The following is a 16,197-nucleotide window of genomic DNA, read 5'->3' as shown; positions in this document are numbered from 1 at the left end:
TAATAAAACAGTACCTTGTACTTCATCCTAGCGTAGATATAAATAATCCTTATTGGTAGCAAAACCATGATATTGGATTTATTTATTGTCTAGGGGAGTTTTTTTTAGTGATGCTAACACTAAAAAAACTACTTTTTAAAATATGAATGTACATTTAAAGTTACCTATAGGTCATGCTGATTATTTTTTTCTGAGAGGTTTGTTTTTCTAAGTAATTGTTAGTTGAAGTTCCTAAACCTGACTGTTGCCAACCTGACTGTCCCATCTCAACCTTTCCGTTAAAGTTTCTAATGCTAATGGACTTCTGCTGCACAAATATGGCCGCCCCCTCATAGACGAGTACAGGGTGTCGGATAGATTATGTATTGGGCAAATACTTTATGGCAAAATTATAAGTAGCATGCAAAGCCAATATTATGATAGATGTAAAAAAAAAGGCATGATTTCTGGTGTCAGTATCTCTGGGGATCCAAATTACAGAAAGACTCCTGGTCCCGAACATTCTGGATAGCAGGTCCCATACCAGTATCCTATGTCTCGCTGAAAAATATTCATCACTAAAACAAACATGAACTCATACTGGATTGTTTCGCAGTTTCTATATTTTTCCACCTGCTCACCCACAGCAGCATTGAAATGTACCTCCAATTTGGATAAAATGGAGTCTATGGGAGGCGGCCATCCCGTAATTCAGAGCTTTCTGGATAACAGGTTTCCATAAATGTATATAATATGATGTGCACAAGGTTACAGCACCACAAAAGTAATAGTTCCTTTAAATGTATACTGCCTTTAAATATATTGTTTAAATATAATTGCTTCAAATATAGAGTGAAATATGCTTATATGCTTACAGATGTATGTATATGTCCCAGCACAGACAGTATTGCTGTGGACATCTGCATTGTTATAAGTATCATAGGCCAATAGAGACAAATCAATCTATTAAATACTGATCACAGTTTGCTTTGCGACTTGGTCTTGTTCCCTGATATGGAGATCTGTTCCCTGATGGAGGCTTGTTCATGAATACTGAACTAATTCCTCCTAATTGTGCCCTCTCTTTACACAGTGCACCAAAAAGGCTTATGTACTAATGCCCTTACCTATAAGAATTCACCAGTTTATGGCCACAAAACAGTAGTGATCTCTTCTCTTCTTATGTTTAACAGTAGAGGGTGAATGAGTCCATGTACCGTATTCATTTCTACATCTAATTCATGAGAATGGCAGGGTTCCTGCTTGCATAATGAACACCAAATTGGGCTCACACCCTTGGAAGCAGTTCCACCTCACAGGGGGAAGATGTGTATTGTACCTGCAGGAGGGAGGGTTTTTTTGTTTTCACTCTTTGATAGACTTCCCAGTGTTTTATCAGCTGAATATCACACTGATCAGTGGGAAGAGGGTTTTTAAATTGTCTTGGTTATGTTTGGGAAGGTGTTACCCAAACTGCAATTTAAACAACATCTGAATAAAATGTGTTCTTTGCAAAGATTTCTTATCATCAAAGGCTTTTCTTTTGGAAGGAGCCCAGTGTTTAGAGGAACTTTTTCCATCTGCAAGAACATACAGTATGTTGGTACAAGCCAATTAAAAAAAAAAAAAATACTGATATTGTATATTTACATACATACATGTTCTCTTGCACTTTTTCTATTTTATAAATAATAATTTCGTTTTTGGCTTATAAAACTTCACTTTTATCATTTTAAATCTCTCCATTTGTGTCACAAGGCATTTTTATCATTTCTATTGGTAAACTCTGACCATCTAATATAAGCAGTTTTTTATATTGGGCTAGTGCCACATCAACAATTGCTAACCCTAGTGCCATATCAACATCAGGCTAACCCTGTGACTGTACCCAGAGCCACTTTTTCTGCCCAGGTGCACTCACACAGAGCAGATTTCAGTGCCAAAACAAGTATACACTCAGTGACTCCAGCTTCAAGCACAGGTTTAGGCTGCTAGAAATGTAGGGGCTGATTCTTGGCCTCCGTTTATTTGCAGGCTGAGAATCAGCCTGGTGTGGCAGTAGCCTAATAAAGGTGGCCATACACGGGCCGATAAAAGCTGCCGACAGACCGTGTCGGCAGCTTATTGGCCCGTGTATGGGGCCCCACGACGGGCTTCACCGATCGAGATCTGGCTGAAAGTCGGCCAGATCTCGATCGGATGGGACAGAAAATCCCGTCGGATCGCGGCCGCATCTATTCGTTGATGCGGTCCCGCGATCCGACCGCCCGTTTGGGCATCGTTAGGATCCGATCGTTGGGCCCTAGGGCCCACGATCGGATCAGCCCGATATTGCCCACCTCAAGGTGGGCATATCGGAGGGAACTCCGCTCGTTTGGCGACATTGCCAAACGAGCGGATCTCTCCATGTATGGCCACCTTATAAGGCTTTGGTCACACAAGCATATTGCCCGCTTCTCTTCACCTAATGAATATTAATGAGATGGAGAGAAGCAGATGCAGTGAAATCAGTGCTTCTTTTAAAAGAATGTGGCTACACAGAGCCGAGCGGAGATCCGCCTGAAATACACATTTGCTTCTCTCAACCTCATTAATATTCATTAGGCGGTTAGAAGTGGGCAATATGCTTTTGTGCCCAAAGCCTAAGGCTGGGGCCACAGTGGCTAAAGGCTCCGCTCTGTCATATATATGCATATATTTACAGGCTGAGAGAAGCAGATCCGCTCCGTGCCTCTGCTCCAGTAACCTAAGCCACTTATGCCACACAGAGAAGTAGAGGCCAGTCTGGAAATGCCTCCTGTGTTTTTGGACTGACCTCCCCTTCCTCGGATTCAAATCAATAGAGCAGTTGCACGGAGCAGATCCGATTCTCTCAACCTGCAAAAATACGCAGCCTGAGAGCAGCACAGAATTCAGCCCGTGTGGCCACATCCTTAAGGTTCTTTGCAACTTAGTGTAGGGTCATAACGAGGTGTTAGTGGTCCCTCATTGGTTATAGTTTTACACAAAATCAATTTTATTTTAGGAGATTGAAGAAGGAATTCTGGGAAGGAAGCCCAGGATCGTTGTTGAAATTTTCATGAAATACCCTTGAGGCTGACGCTCACCCACTGGGGGGTTTAAAGCACAGCCAAGCTGCAGTTTCATCATTCTAGTCTATTTCATGTCAGCTTGCACCCCAAGTTAAATGTGCAAGGGCCAGTTATGAGCTGGTCGCAGGAGACCAAGTAATGGTCCTGGAAATGGCCCAAGCAGGCTATTAATGCATCAAAATAATTGTTTGCATCTGCCGTAATTACCATGGCAATTATTACAGATTTTTTTTCTGAAAGATAATTCCTGGCATTCTAGAGTTCTGTTTGTTCTCAGATAAAGTTGCAGAGCCTGAAATCCAGAAAACAAATGGTGTAAATCTGACCAACACCAGAACTGTTGCATAAAGAAAGGAGGCTCCTCAATCCCTAAGTGACAACAGAATGAGCCAGATTAACCCATGGCAAAGAGTTGATATCTGTTATTTTTATCAGTACTCTGTTGTACAGCTCTGTTGAGAACGAAGGAAAGCTAATAAATGATTACATGTAAAAAAAAAAAAAAAAAAAAAATGTACTGTATTAAAACGACTTTAAGAAAAGTTCAAAGCAAAATATGTTTTTCATTTTGCATTTTTTACAATTGTAACACAAGACTGTAGCAGAAGAAAGCCAGTTCCTTTAATCAGTCTGAATTATATCCAATTCCAAGACTATGTCCTGACATTATTTTTATGCTTGGGCAGGTCATATAAAATACTGAAATATACTGGTTGATTCAGATATTTTTGTTTTGGTTATTGTTACATCAAACAGACGGCATCTGCTGCTTGTTTATCTTTTATGAAACACTTTTTAGAGTCACTGTTGAATAGTCTCTTGATTTCATTTCTTCCATTGACACAAGCAGTGCACCATGTCCAAATATAAATCTGCCAGTTTTTAAAGCGAACCTGGCACCAAGACATACAAAGTTGTATAATGAAAGTGCTCTGCAAATTAAACATGAAATCTAAATTCTTTTTTTCATTAAAAACATCCATACTTGTTATAAATGTGTTTAAATATCTGAGCTGTCAATCATATATTGCCTGTCCAGCTTCTATGTCTCACTCATAGAGGGGGGCAGTCAATTACTTTCACTTTCCATTCAGCACTTCCTAGATTTCACTGCACTCCTCACATTCCCCCTTCCCCCATTCTGGCACATAAACAAGATATTGAGGTGATCCACAACTTCCCTTAATAACAGTGTCCACAAAATGGCTCCTGCCTGCTTGCTGTGATTGTGTTATTGCCAGGTGGCAACCCTAATAACGGATCTTTCTGTAATTTGGATCTTCATACCTTAAGTCTACTAGAAAATTATATAAACAGTAAATAAACCCAATAGGCTGGTTTTGCTTCCAATAAGGATTCATTATATCTTAGTTGGGATCAAGTACAAGCTGCTGTTTTATTATTTCAGAGAAAAAGGAAATCATTTTTAAAAATTTGGATTATTTGAATAAAATTGAGTCTGTGAGAGAAAACCTTTCTGTAATTCGGAATCTTTTGGATAATGGGTTTATGGATAATGGGTCTCATACCTGTGTGTGTAGCAAGTGACTTTGTGATTGGTGAGTGCCGATAAATTCTAAATATATATATATATATATAATGCACCGAATCCAGGATTCGCGTCGGGATTCGGACTTTTATAGCAGGATTCGGCCAAATCCTTCTGCCCGGCCGAACCTAATTCTAATTTGCATTTGCAAATTAGGGGGTGGAGCGAAATCGCATGATTTTTTGTCACAAAACAAGAAAGTAAACAATGTTTGCATATGCAAATTAGGATTTGGTTCGGTTTTCGGCAAAGGATTCGGGGGTTCGGCCAAATCCAAAATAAAGGATTCGGTGCATCCCTAATAAATAAATATATATATATAATATATAAATATATATATATATATATATATATATATATATATATATATATATATATATATATATATATATATATATATATATATATATATATATATATATATATATATATATATATATATATAGTGTAAGTAAATTTTATTTTGCTCAAGGATTTGGAACTATTTCTTTGGGTGACAGGTCCCCTTTAAGTAATTTACATTAACCCTTTTTTCAGTTTTTAATGGATCTTTTACACGGACATTATTAAAGGAGAAGTAAACTCAAACAATTAATATGGCTAAAAATGCTATATTTTATATACTAAACTTGCATCAGCCTAAAGTTTCAGCTTCTCAATAGCAGCAATGATTCAGGACTTCAAACTTGTCACAGGGGGTCACCATCTTGGAATGTCTGTGACACTCACATGCTCAGTGGGCTCTGAGCAGTTGTTGAGAAACTAAGCTTAGGGGTTGTTGCAAATTAGCAGAAAATGAGGTTGGTCTGTAATATAAGATGATGCTACAGGGCTGATTATTAAATTCTGATGCTAATTGCACTGGTTTCTGTGCTGCCATGTAGTGATTATCTGTATTAATTACTAATCAGCCTTATATTGTGACATTTTTATTCTATGTGTACTGTATATTGTGAGTGGGTCCATAAGATCAGTAAGTGACAGCAGCACAGAGCATGTGCACTGAATCAGCAGAAAAGAAGATGGGGAGCTACTGGGGCATCTTTGGAGACACAGATCTTTACTGCTAAAGGGCTGTGAAGGATCTTTACTGCTAAAGGCCTGTGGTCTTTAGCAGTAAAGACCACAGGCCTTTAGCAGTTTAATTATTAAAAAACTATAGAAAATAAATAAGGAAGACTAAATGAAAAGTTGCTTAGAATTGACTATTCTATAACATGCTAAAAGTTAACTTAAAGGTGAACCTATAACGTAAATATTCTGGACCAGACCTTCGCCACAATTTCTGAAACAAAGTGGACTATAGTCAGGGTAATACTTATGTACATGGTATATGGTCCCCGCCAAACAGCATACTACTTTATATAAAGTTTCTTGTGCTAAAATGTTAATGGAACTCTTATCTGTATTTTAAACCATTTTATATTTAAGTGACTTTATTTAATATATTATCTTGTGCTTTTACTGTAACCTTGAAATCTCAGTGTGTTTTCTGTAACTCTAGATATAACAACCATTTCTTACTTTCACAGCCCCTAAGGGAATACTCCATCTTTCTCCTGATGTCTATCAAGAGATGGAAGCAAGCCGCAATAAAACTGTCCCTGCACCTGCTGTCAGTTATTTGTCATCGAAAGAAATTAATCAGGCCTCAAGTTCCTTTTTCAGTGCATCTATATCTCAGAGCTGCACAGCTGCAATTGCTCGAGAGCTCCTGACTAATGGAACCTCCCCAACTGCTGAAGCTATAGGATTCACAGGGAAAAACCTCATGTGCCATAGTTCCACAGTTCAGCCGTCCAAACAACTTGAATATTTGGCAGGAATTCAAGGCTTTCAGGTATGAACAACTTTCTCTGGCCTTGTTTAACGATATATTGACACCAAAAAGTAAAACTTTCTTTTACAAAAAGTATTTGACCAATGAGTTTACATTACTTATCCGATCCCCATGTTCCTGTGAGTGGGCTGCCATATTTGAACTACATTAGTGTTAGAAACTTTAACTGACAGGTTGTCAAAACTAGAGCCGGGCCAGACCAGGCAGACGCCCTAAGCAACCTGGCCGGCCACGGTGCTGGCTGAGTGTGCGCATGCGTGAATTGATGCTGGCACGCATGCGCAAGGTGATGCTGAAGCGCATGCATGCGCTGGCACCAGTTGGCATGCGCAGAAGTGTCAGTCACCGCAAGAAGATGGGAAGAGAGGGGACCGGACAAGGGGTAGACTACAGAGCAGGGTGCCTGTCGCCCTCCCAGCTTTGCGCCCTAGGCACGTGCCTACTCTGCCTACCCCTAGTTCCGGCCCTGGTGAAAACAATCAGATTGAAGACTTCAAGTAACAACATCATGTTTTTACCATAAAAATTCAAGTTTCCAAGGGTATTTTCGTCATAACTTCAATTTTCAGGTTAACCGAAAACTCAAATTATTCAAGATTTACTATACCCCGAAGCTGGAAATAGCTTGAATCCGAAAATACATCCTCTAAAACCTGTCGCGGTCATGTAGAAGTCAATGGCACAGGTCCGTTGAATCATTTGAAGATATTTTGTTCACTGAACATGCCTTCTATCCATACATGCATCTACCAGTATGATTTTAAGGCAAACTGTTTTATTGCTTGCTTCAGAAGTGGAGTTCTACAAAGACCGGAGTAGAATAGTCATACAAAGACCTGAGTAGAATAGTACTTGCATGGGGTAATGTAATAAAAAAAAAAAGGAAATTTCTTATTTAACCATAGCACAAATTCTCACTGAAGTTTTTATGTAAAGAGAAATAAATGAAATTGTTTGTTTTGTTTTTCATGTTTATCTTTCAGCCTATTTCCATATCTCCAACCAGTTATGTCTGTCAGCCTACTTTTCTCATGTATCCCAATGTATGTTAAAAAAACAAGAACCAGCTTTGTTAGCATTAGGAATTTTTGTTTCCCCCGTTGAAGTATATGATAGAATGCAGTCTCCCTAATATGATCTGTTTTGAAAGATTCTGCTATTACTAGATAAAGCCGTTCATATTGCCCCTTGCATATTTCCCCTTGGTTATTGCTAATATATACTTGTCCAATCATTTTCACAAGATGCTAACAGCCAGTTACGGTTTAAATGAAGACTGGCAACTATACTAGGAAACAACCCTGAAAACCTTCGTAATTAAACTAGGTTAAAACATATACTAAGAATCGCAGGCAATAAGCCTGCACTTGCCCTCATGCTACTGATGCATGAACAGCGTTACCAAATAGTCAAGTGTTCCAGGCACTTTTAAGAGCAAAATGAGTTTGTGAGAAGTCACAGAGCTGCATCTCAGGCTTGTGAACTGAATCTCTGTGGGAAATGGCTCTGTACAAGGGAGTTCCAATTACATTCCTCTTCAGTCTTTACCCTGCAGAAAGCTGTCTGTGTTATAAGAATGAAATAAGTTTCTTCAGCATTTGGTATGTACACCTGAGAAAGTTATTTATGGGAATCGGACATTCAGCTAGAATGGATATGCTTGTTGGAATACAAGTGAATTAAACCATATACACAAAGGAAAAAAAAAAATACAGGTATGGCATCTATTAAACAGAATGCTTGAGACCTGGATCTTTAGGACCACCATATTATAACACTACTAAATAATATTAAAACATTAAATAAACCCAATAGGATTGTTTGACTCCAATTAGGATTAATTATATCTTAGATAGGATCAAATACAAGGTAATGTTTTGTTACTGTAGAGAATTTTTTAAAAATTAGAATTATTTGCTTAAATGGACGCCTTTCTGTAATTCAGAGCTTTCCGGATAACAGGTTTCCAGATACCACCTGTACTAAACTGTCTTTTACACCAAAGTCTTGTAGTTGTATTGGATCTGTTATGGGGAAGGTTGAAACAGTCTACCTAAAATCTTCTAAATGAATCACTAAACTTTTTAAATTGGGGAAGAGCCATGTAAACTCTTAATTTAAACCCCAGTAAGCCCCTTGATCTTACTCTCAATATGTTTTCTCTCAATAGATAAGGGTGGCTTGACAGCTTTAGATGACCTGGGCAATTGCAATATATTATGTTAAAGGGGTTGTTCACCTTTTCGTTAACTTTTAGTATGATGTAGAGACAATTTGCAATTGATTTTCATTTTTTAATATTTTTGGTTTTTGAGTTCTTTAGCTTTTTATTCTGCAGCTCTCCGGATTGCAATTTCAGCAATCTGGTTGCTGTGGTCCTAATTACCCTAGAATCCATGGATTGATTTGAATAAGAGACTAGAATATGAATAGGAGAGGCCTGACTAGAAAGATATGTAATAAAAAGTAGCAAAAACAATAATTTATAGCCTTACAGAGCATTTGCTTTTTAGATGGGGTCAGTACCCCCTTCTTAAAGCTTGAGTCAGAAGAAGAAGAAGAAGGCAAATAATTTCAGAAGTATGGGGAAAAAAATTGAAAACTTGCTTAGAATTCGCCTTTCTATAACATACTAAAAGTTAACTTAAAGATGAACTACGCCTTAAATAGAGGTTTAAGGTAATTGAAAAGGCACAACCGTGTTAAACTCTCATTATCGGTTTACTGTTGACTATAACATGTCAAATATAAACACAATACTCTTTATCACCTTTGGAGAAGATGTGTAATACGTGGCACCTTCTAGTAATGACAAACTCAATGCAAATGGCTTGTGCTAATGAAGCCAGATATTTGTGAGATTCGTGATAATTTCTTTATCCAGGAGCAGAGATACACAGGGCTTTGTGGTCTTGATCCTCTTAACTGTTTTCAAAGTGGAACTAATAAATAGGGATGGGCGAATTTTTTCGCCGAAAAAATGACGCCCATAGACTCGTATGGCAGTGTGCGTCAAAAAAAAAAAAAAGACGCGCGTCAAAACAGTTTCGCCGCACGACAAATTTTTTTTGACGCCCAGAGACTTTAATGGGCGTCTGCGACATTTCGCCGGCGGCGAATTTTTGGCGAAGCGAAACGGGTCAAATTCGCCCATCCCTGCTAATAAAGACTATTATTTTATTCTACTTTATTTGGAGTAAGTGCTGATGTCCCAACTTTGAGTAGTAATACTTTAGATAAGGCTCTTTGGCACTTGAGATTTAATGCTCAGTAACTAACTGCGGCTGTTTCAATATTATGTGGGTTTTTACAATAAAAGCGTTGCCCACTGCTGAGAACTCGACACGCCAGTTAAGGATTCTGAGGGACACTAATCAAACATATGTTTCCTTGACACATTCATTGTGTTATATATCACTCCTTAATATTTTCTCCTTGAATGAAAGAGAAAGTTTATGTTCTAGCATGTAGGTCTTTTTAATGTGATACTTAGATTTGCTTTGCAGGGGGTGACCCAAAAGAGACAAGCAATGGAGCAAGCTGTATTTTAAGTGAGGGTAGTAAAATACTGTGCTTCCTGGCCACAATCATAAGAAAGACCTGATCCACGTGTTTGTGGAAGAAATGACTGAGAGCTAGGCGTTATACATGGTATTTTTTTTCAGCTGTTCAGGTCCCCTTTTGGGAATAGACATCAACTGGACAAGGACCGCATCAACTAGCCAAAACCTGTCTGTCGGAGGGTTCCATACATAAGATGGCAAACTTCTAAAAGACCCAAATCTGCATCTTAAATTTGTCCATGTATGGCCACCTTTAGGCATTGTTTTCATGGATGACAAGGATTGATTTGACTACCGGTGTTTAAAGCCTTATTACAACAGTGGTAAAAAGCAATGTTGGCCTGGGTCTCCTAGGGGTCTAAAAGCCTAAAACTGCCCATAGATGTGCAGATTATTAGGCTATATCGGATGAACGAACGTCTGTTCCAGTCTTCCGACCTGCAACTAACCATTCAGATTAAATAAAGTAGTAAAAGAGCAAATCAGCCAATATACTGCCCGTGACAGCAATCGTACGAAAGCTACGTCCAACAAATTCTAGTGACAAGCTCCCACTGATATCGCAATACATGCAATAGGCAATACATGCAGAGAAATTAGCGGTAGCCGACAAATCTTTTAACCTGTCCGATCGACTAAACAACCGATCGCCATGGTACGAAAAATGTTGGACGATCCACACATGGTCCAAAAATCTTAAAAAACTTCGATTCTTACCACTATAACCTTAACACCCTGGGTTCATTCTCACAGCAGTTAGATATAGATACTGCCATATGGTGTAGGTTTATTTAACGGCCTTTGATGGAAATAAAAATGAGCTGAAGGACATTCTCCAAGGATGAGGTACACAAGGTTGCCTGTCTAATAATGGGTGGCATGCCATAGGATTTAAGGTGGCCATACACGGTACAATTATGTTCTTTCCCGCAACCATTGGTTGTGGGAAAGATTGCTCATTTTCTCAATGTTAAGAGTTGACTCGTCATATATGTAGGGAGAAACAATGGAATTCTACCTTTACCCGACAATTCAGCATTAATGTTTTGCAGATGTTTTGGCCGATTTGATGAGACGACCAATAGCCAAGGTCTCCCACCATACACATGCGCAGCAGATCAGTTAATACTTTGTTGCTTGCAATAATATCGATGCATGTATGGCCACCTTTATACTCTGCTTCAGATCGCATCCTGCATAATCATATACCTCCACTCTGTTTACACTGACAATTATATAGGGATTAATAAACCTCCTAATGTAAAATATAAGGATATAGCTAGTGCTTATAAATATGTCTTAGTTTTAACGAGCCATGTGACTAATTACTAATCACTGAGTACCCGTTATAACCAATGACATTGTTAACACCATTTATAAGGATATCATTTACAGAATATTCATGGCTTTTGTGTGTTTTATAATAATATGCCAATGGCATCAGCTCAAGTAACCCTTCTTTACGTGTCATAATGAATACTAATTGGCAAATAAAGCAGATAGAAAAGGAAAGTAAAATTGAACCTCAGTGTAAGTAAATAAAAGAAAAAGTCCCTTGTGCCGGTCATTGGAACAAGAAATTAAAATATTTACATTCTTTGTGTGATGCTCACATAACTGATAATCCCTTGGAAAGTACCACTTACTATGTTTGTTTTCTCTCGGTGGGACTCGTTCTTTCCTTGAAAAGCAGATGTCACAAATCCAAGAGTGCCAGCCTTTCACACTATGCACACATCTAAAGTGGAATTTATTCCTGGGGTTTTTCCTTTTCCAGGTCTGTGTGTTCCTACTCTCACTGACAGAGGTAATTGACATTTACAAAGGATATATCAGGCTTTGCTTTAATTTCACAGTGTCGAGTCCTATCTATTGATTTCCTCTTTCTGAAGCCTCCAGACGAAAGACAAGCAGTGCGGGTGGCTATCATCTTTCAATCTCGGCTATGGGCTCTGTATCAGAGAATAGGGGCATTAAAGAAACCGTGTTTAAATATAATTTGCAAAAGTAATTTTTCCTTGTGATTATGTTGATTTTAGCACATAATTTTTACAACTTGAATTCCAAGATGAGGAATAATATAACTGTAATGTAACCAGCAACCGTTTACTTTACAACTCTGCATCTCATAGACGAAAAATCTTTGGTTGCCTGAGCCTGATTACCAACTGTTTGTATCCAAAATTGTTATTTGTTTAGGTAGTCAATAAATTATGAAAACGTATTTTTAAAAGAGATAACCCAAAATTCTTGCTATATCTTTTAAACAGAGTAGTTGTGGCCAGTTTTCCACATAAAACAAGTGCATTTTTGGGAGTATAAGCTCATACCTCCCAACTGTCCTGTTTTCTGGGGGACTGTCCCGATTGTGACCGCTCAGTCCGCAGTCCTGGCTTTTTATTAAAAAGTCCTGCGTTTCTCTTTGATCTCCTGCATTGACGACCAAAAAAGAGCCAAAGTTTCAGAAACTAAATTAAAATAAGAGGCTTTTTGGCAAACTGTATCAAGAGTTAAAGGCATTTATGAAGCTATAGTCTAGCAACATAAGGGTTGCATGCTTAAAGCAATATTGCTATATAAAAGTATTCCCCACCTCTCCAACCCCGTGAGAGTCCTAGTTGATCTGTGTGAATTTGGCTCCATGCTCTTTATTCCTGCAACTGGAGCTGAAAGCTTTAAACGCAATTTTATCATCACAGAAGAATTGTAGGGCATTATGTCCCTTTTTCTTCATGTTTGCAGTGTAATATCATATAGCCAGACTTACATATTGATCTCCTTGTGTAAGATAACAAAATGAATGACAGTCAGCAGCATTCTCACTGCTCTTTTATCTCTTAAGTTATCTTTAAAGAACTAGAGAACCCAATAGTTTTTATTAATCGATAAACTTCCTGGAAAGTGAAGTAAACCTAAAAAGATTTTCACTTTACAGCAATTGTTCTTGAGTGCCTAAAACGTTTGCACCATATTGTAAAGTACATTCTCTTGAGGTTCCAGACATCCTGGAGAACTTGCCATAGTTTCACTGCAGACTTTGAATGTCTTAAGCTGGCCATAGATGTTGAGATTTTTTAAAGATCCGATCGTCATCATGAGACCACGATTTTCTCGGAACGATCGTACGAATTGTCCATCAACTAAAAAGACCAATTTGCCCGGAAAACTTAGGGTAGCTGCCTGCTTGTCCCTGCAAACATAGATAGATTGCACTGGGACCCACAAAGATTTTTTGACCTGGCCTATCAATTTCCTGACAGATGTCGGCCGAAAAATCGTAAGATGTTCGATCGTTCGAATCCCACTAACCGCACGATAATTTCGAAGGATTGGTCGGACTTCACTAAAATCGGTCGTTCGGCAAGAGAAATCTTTGCGTCTATGGGGACCTTTACTTCTGTCTCTGCAAGTAATACCAGATTGTCTTGATAATGAGGGCCATACCATTTGTTGCACAATTCCTTCTGCTGCAGATAGTTCTTTACTATTTGTACTTTCCATGTAATTGAGGTCATTGTCATACTGAAAAAATTAATTTAGAATCAATCAAACTCCACTATCATGGTATTAAATAGTGAATTGGAATCTGCTTGTACATCTCAGCAGTGAGTGTTCAAGCAAATACATTTGTGGAAATGCATTCCCAAACCTGCTTCACTGTTGCCTGCTGGGGGGGGACATGGGCCATAAGTGTTGCTTTTGAATCCGACCTGAATGCTGAGGATCAATTGCAGACTCAATGAACAGTTATGTACTATGTGGCCCCCCTTCAAGTCGCTGACTAACTCAGAGTTAGAGAGCTGAAAAGCAGGAAGTTGGATTCTGGCTATTATGTTAGACATCCAGTCACTCCAGCCTTTATAGATTACATTTTTGGCTAACTAACTATATAAGAAACATGTTTTATTTTGTAAAGCCTATCCCCTATCTATTTACCCAATTTTTATATTTAAACTGAACTTAAGGGGGGGCCACATGAGACATAACTATTCAGTGAGTTTGCAATTGATTCTTATCATGCAGGGCAGATTCAAGAGCAACAGTTATGATCCATGTGTTGCCTGGTAACCAATCAGTGGAAACCAAAAGAGTGATAGTTATGCTAGACATCCAGTCAATCCAGCCTTTATACATTACATTTTTGGCTAACTAACTATATTAGAAACATTTTTAATTTTGCACAGCCTATCTATTCACCTAGATTTTAATTTTACACTGAACAATTCCTTTAAGAGAGCTTGCTGGAGAAATGGAAAGAAACTAAGTTAGGGAACTCAATCAAATAATAAAATAAAGCACATTTCCTTACAAAACACCCTTGATACAGTTTTTATTGAGAATTAAAACTGATAAACAGGTGTTGTAAATAGATTAAATAAATACTGTGAAAAAAAAGAAACCTTGCAAACAAATAAAAATCACCCTGTGTTATCAGAAGGCAAATACTCACAAGGCACGCAGTCGAAAGGGAGATTGAACCCAAGAGACTGCAGTCTAGTTGAACCACTAGACCTTTGTCAGACAACCTGCCTTCTTTAAAATATTGACCCATCAGTCAAGTGCACTTACTGCCATTTTTATGCACCATTATCCTTGTATTTTGTGTTTAGTTGAGTCATTAGACTTTGTTTTTGCCTAAAATAAATCTTTTTGGTCGCAGCTCTTCCATGAAGACCACTTGTGATAAGTAGTTTGTGCCAATACATGCTCCATAGAATCTTTCGGGACCAGCAGTTCACCCATTCTGCCTGCTCTGAGGAGTTGCAATCTTGCACTCAAAGGTCTTAACTTATTGGGGTTTTGCCTACACACATAAATTACCTTGCACACCTGCAAAATCTGCATTTCCTCTAATTTTGTTCTCTTTTAGGAATCACAGAAGAGTTGTTGTGCATGGTTTTTAGGCACACAATAATTTGGTAATTTTTTTGGGGGGGGGACACTGTATTGTGGGAAAAGACTTTGCACAAAGCATTGCCTTCAAAAAATGAGCCCTTCTGTTGTGGCCAGAAAGTCCTTTCAAGTCATGTTTTTCTCTTGTGATTTCCTGGACCCTGCTGATATTTTTATCACTTTAAGCAAATCTTGGATTTTAAACACTCACACCGCTTTCGCTCTAATAGTTATTAATAAGTGGAAGTGACTGTTACAAGATTTTCTTAACTAGACTGGATTTCCTTTCATTCTGCTCTAACCGCTTTTTACTTTTTAATTACACTGATTTATCACTTGGTTAATCTGCTAACATGAAAACAAAACCATAATTTAATACTGAAGAATTCATTCCTCGGGACAGCTTGTGGAACAATAGCATTCCTTTGGCTATAATTCAGCCACATCATGGTGCAGCCCTGCTGGAGAACGTTTTGTGCCGAGCTTTTTCAGTCAGTTTAATATGGTTTTCAGACAGTCCAGTATGATTTTGATGGCAGACGGAGTTCGCTTCAGTCATCAGATTCACAAACGGACTGAGTTTGGAAAACTTCATTTTATTTATAAAACTTGTTGTATTACTAAGTAATTAACTTATGATCATGGTCTAAAAAAATTGCCCATATTAGATGGCAGTGCCATTGCTTTGCAACTACATTCAATACTTTCCCACGACATCACCAGCCACTGTACCTACATATGTGCATATTCTCATGCACAAATTGTGAAGTAGGTAAGTTTATATAATAGATGTGTAGTGTAAAATTTATGGTTTACTGTTTTCTGATGTCACTGGATGTTTTTCCGAAGTTGCCTTACGAGGAAACTTCAGGCGACTTCGGAAAGCCGAAGTGATCCGAGTGCCATCCTGCAATGCCTTCCCACATTCTAGCCGGCGGGAAGGCATTTCGGGGAGATTAGTCACCCAAAGAAGAGCCGATTTGTCGCTGGGCGACTAATCTCCCCAAGTAGCAGCGTGTGCTACCACCCTTAAGCTGGCCATAGAAGCAAAGATCCGATCGTACGAATCAACGTACGATCGGACTTTCCCATCTCCCGACCCTCCACTAACCATTCAGATCAAAGTCTTTACCATTCCGATCAAATAAGAACAGATCACCCAATGTTCTGCCCCTGACAGCAATCGTACGATACTTATGTCTGACAACACTAGTGACAGTCTCCCTCTGAAAATCGTACGATCGGCAATACACGCAGAGATATTATCGGCAGGCGACAGAA

General features: G+C 38.5%; 1 protein-coding gene across 8 annotated transcripts in view; it reads left to right on the top strand.

The window, feature by feature from the left end:
- stau2.L (staufen double-stranded RNA binding protein 2 L homeolog) overlaps positions 1-16,197 on the top strand; it is a 144,383-nt gene that overhangs the window by 75,591 nt on the left and 52,595 nt on the right. For all 8 annotated transcript variants that reach the window (XM_041565484.1, XM_041565488.1, XM_041565487.1 and 5 more), the window contains 1 exon segment: positions 6,153-6,460. In XM_041565484.1, the coding sequence (XP_041421418.1) occupies positions 6,153-6,460 (308 nt within the window).

Source organism: Xenopus laevis, chromosome 6L (genome assembly GCF_017654675.1).
Source record: "Xenopus laevis strain J_2021 chromosome 6L, Xenopus_laevis_v10.1, whole genome shotgun sequence".
Taxonomy (NCBI): domain Eukaryota; kingdom Metazoa; phylum Chordata; class Amphibia; order Anura; family Pipidae; genus Xenopus; species Xenopus laevis.
Note: the sequence above shows the minus strand (reverse complement) of the source record. Positions and strands in the feature narration are given on the sequence as shown.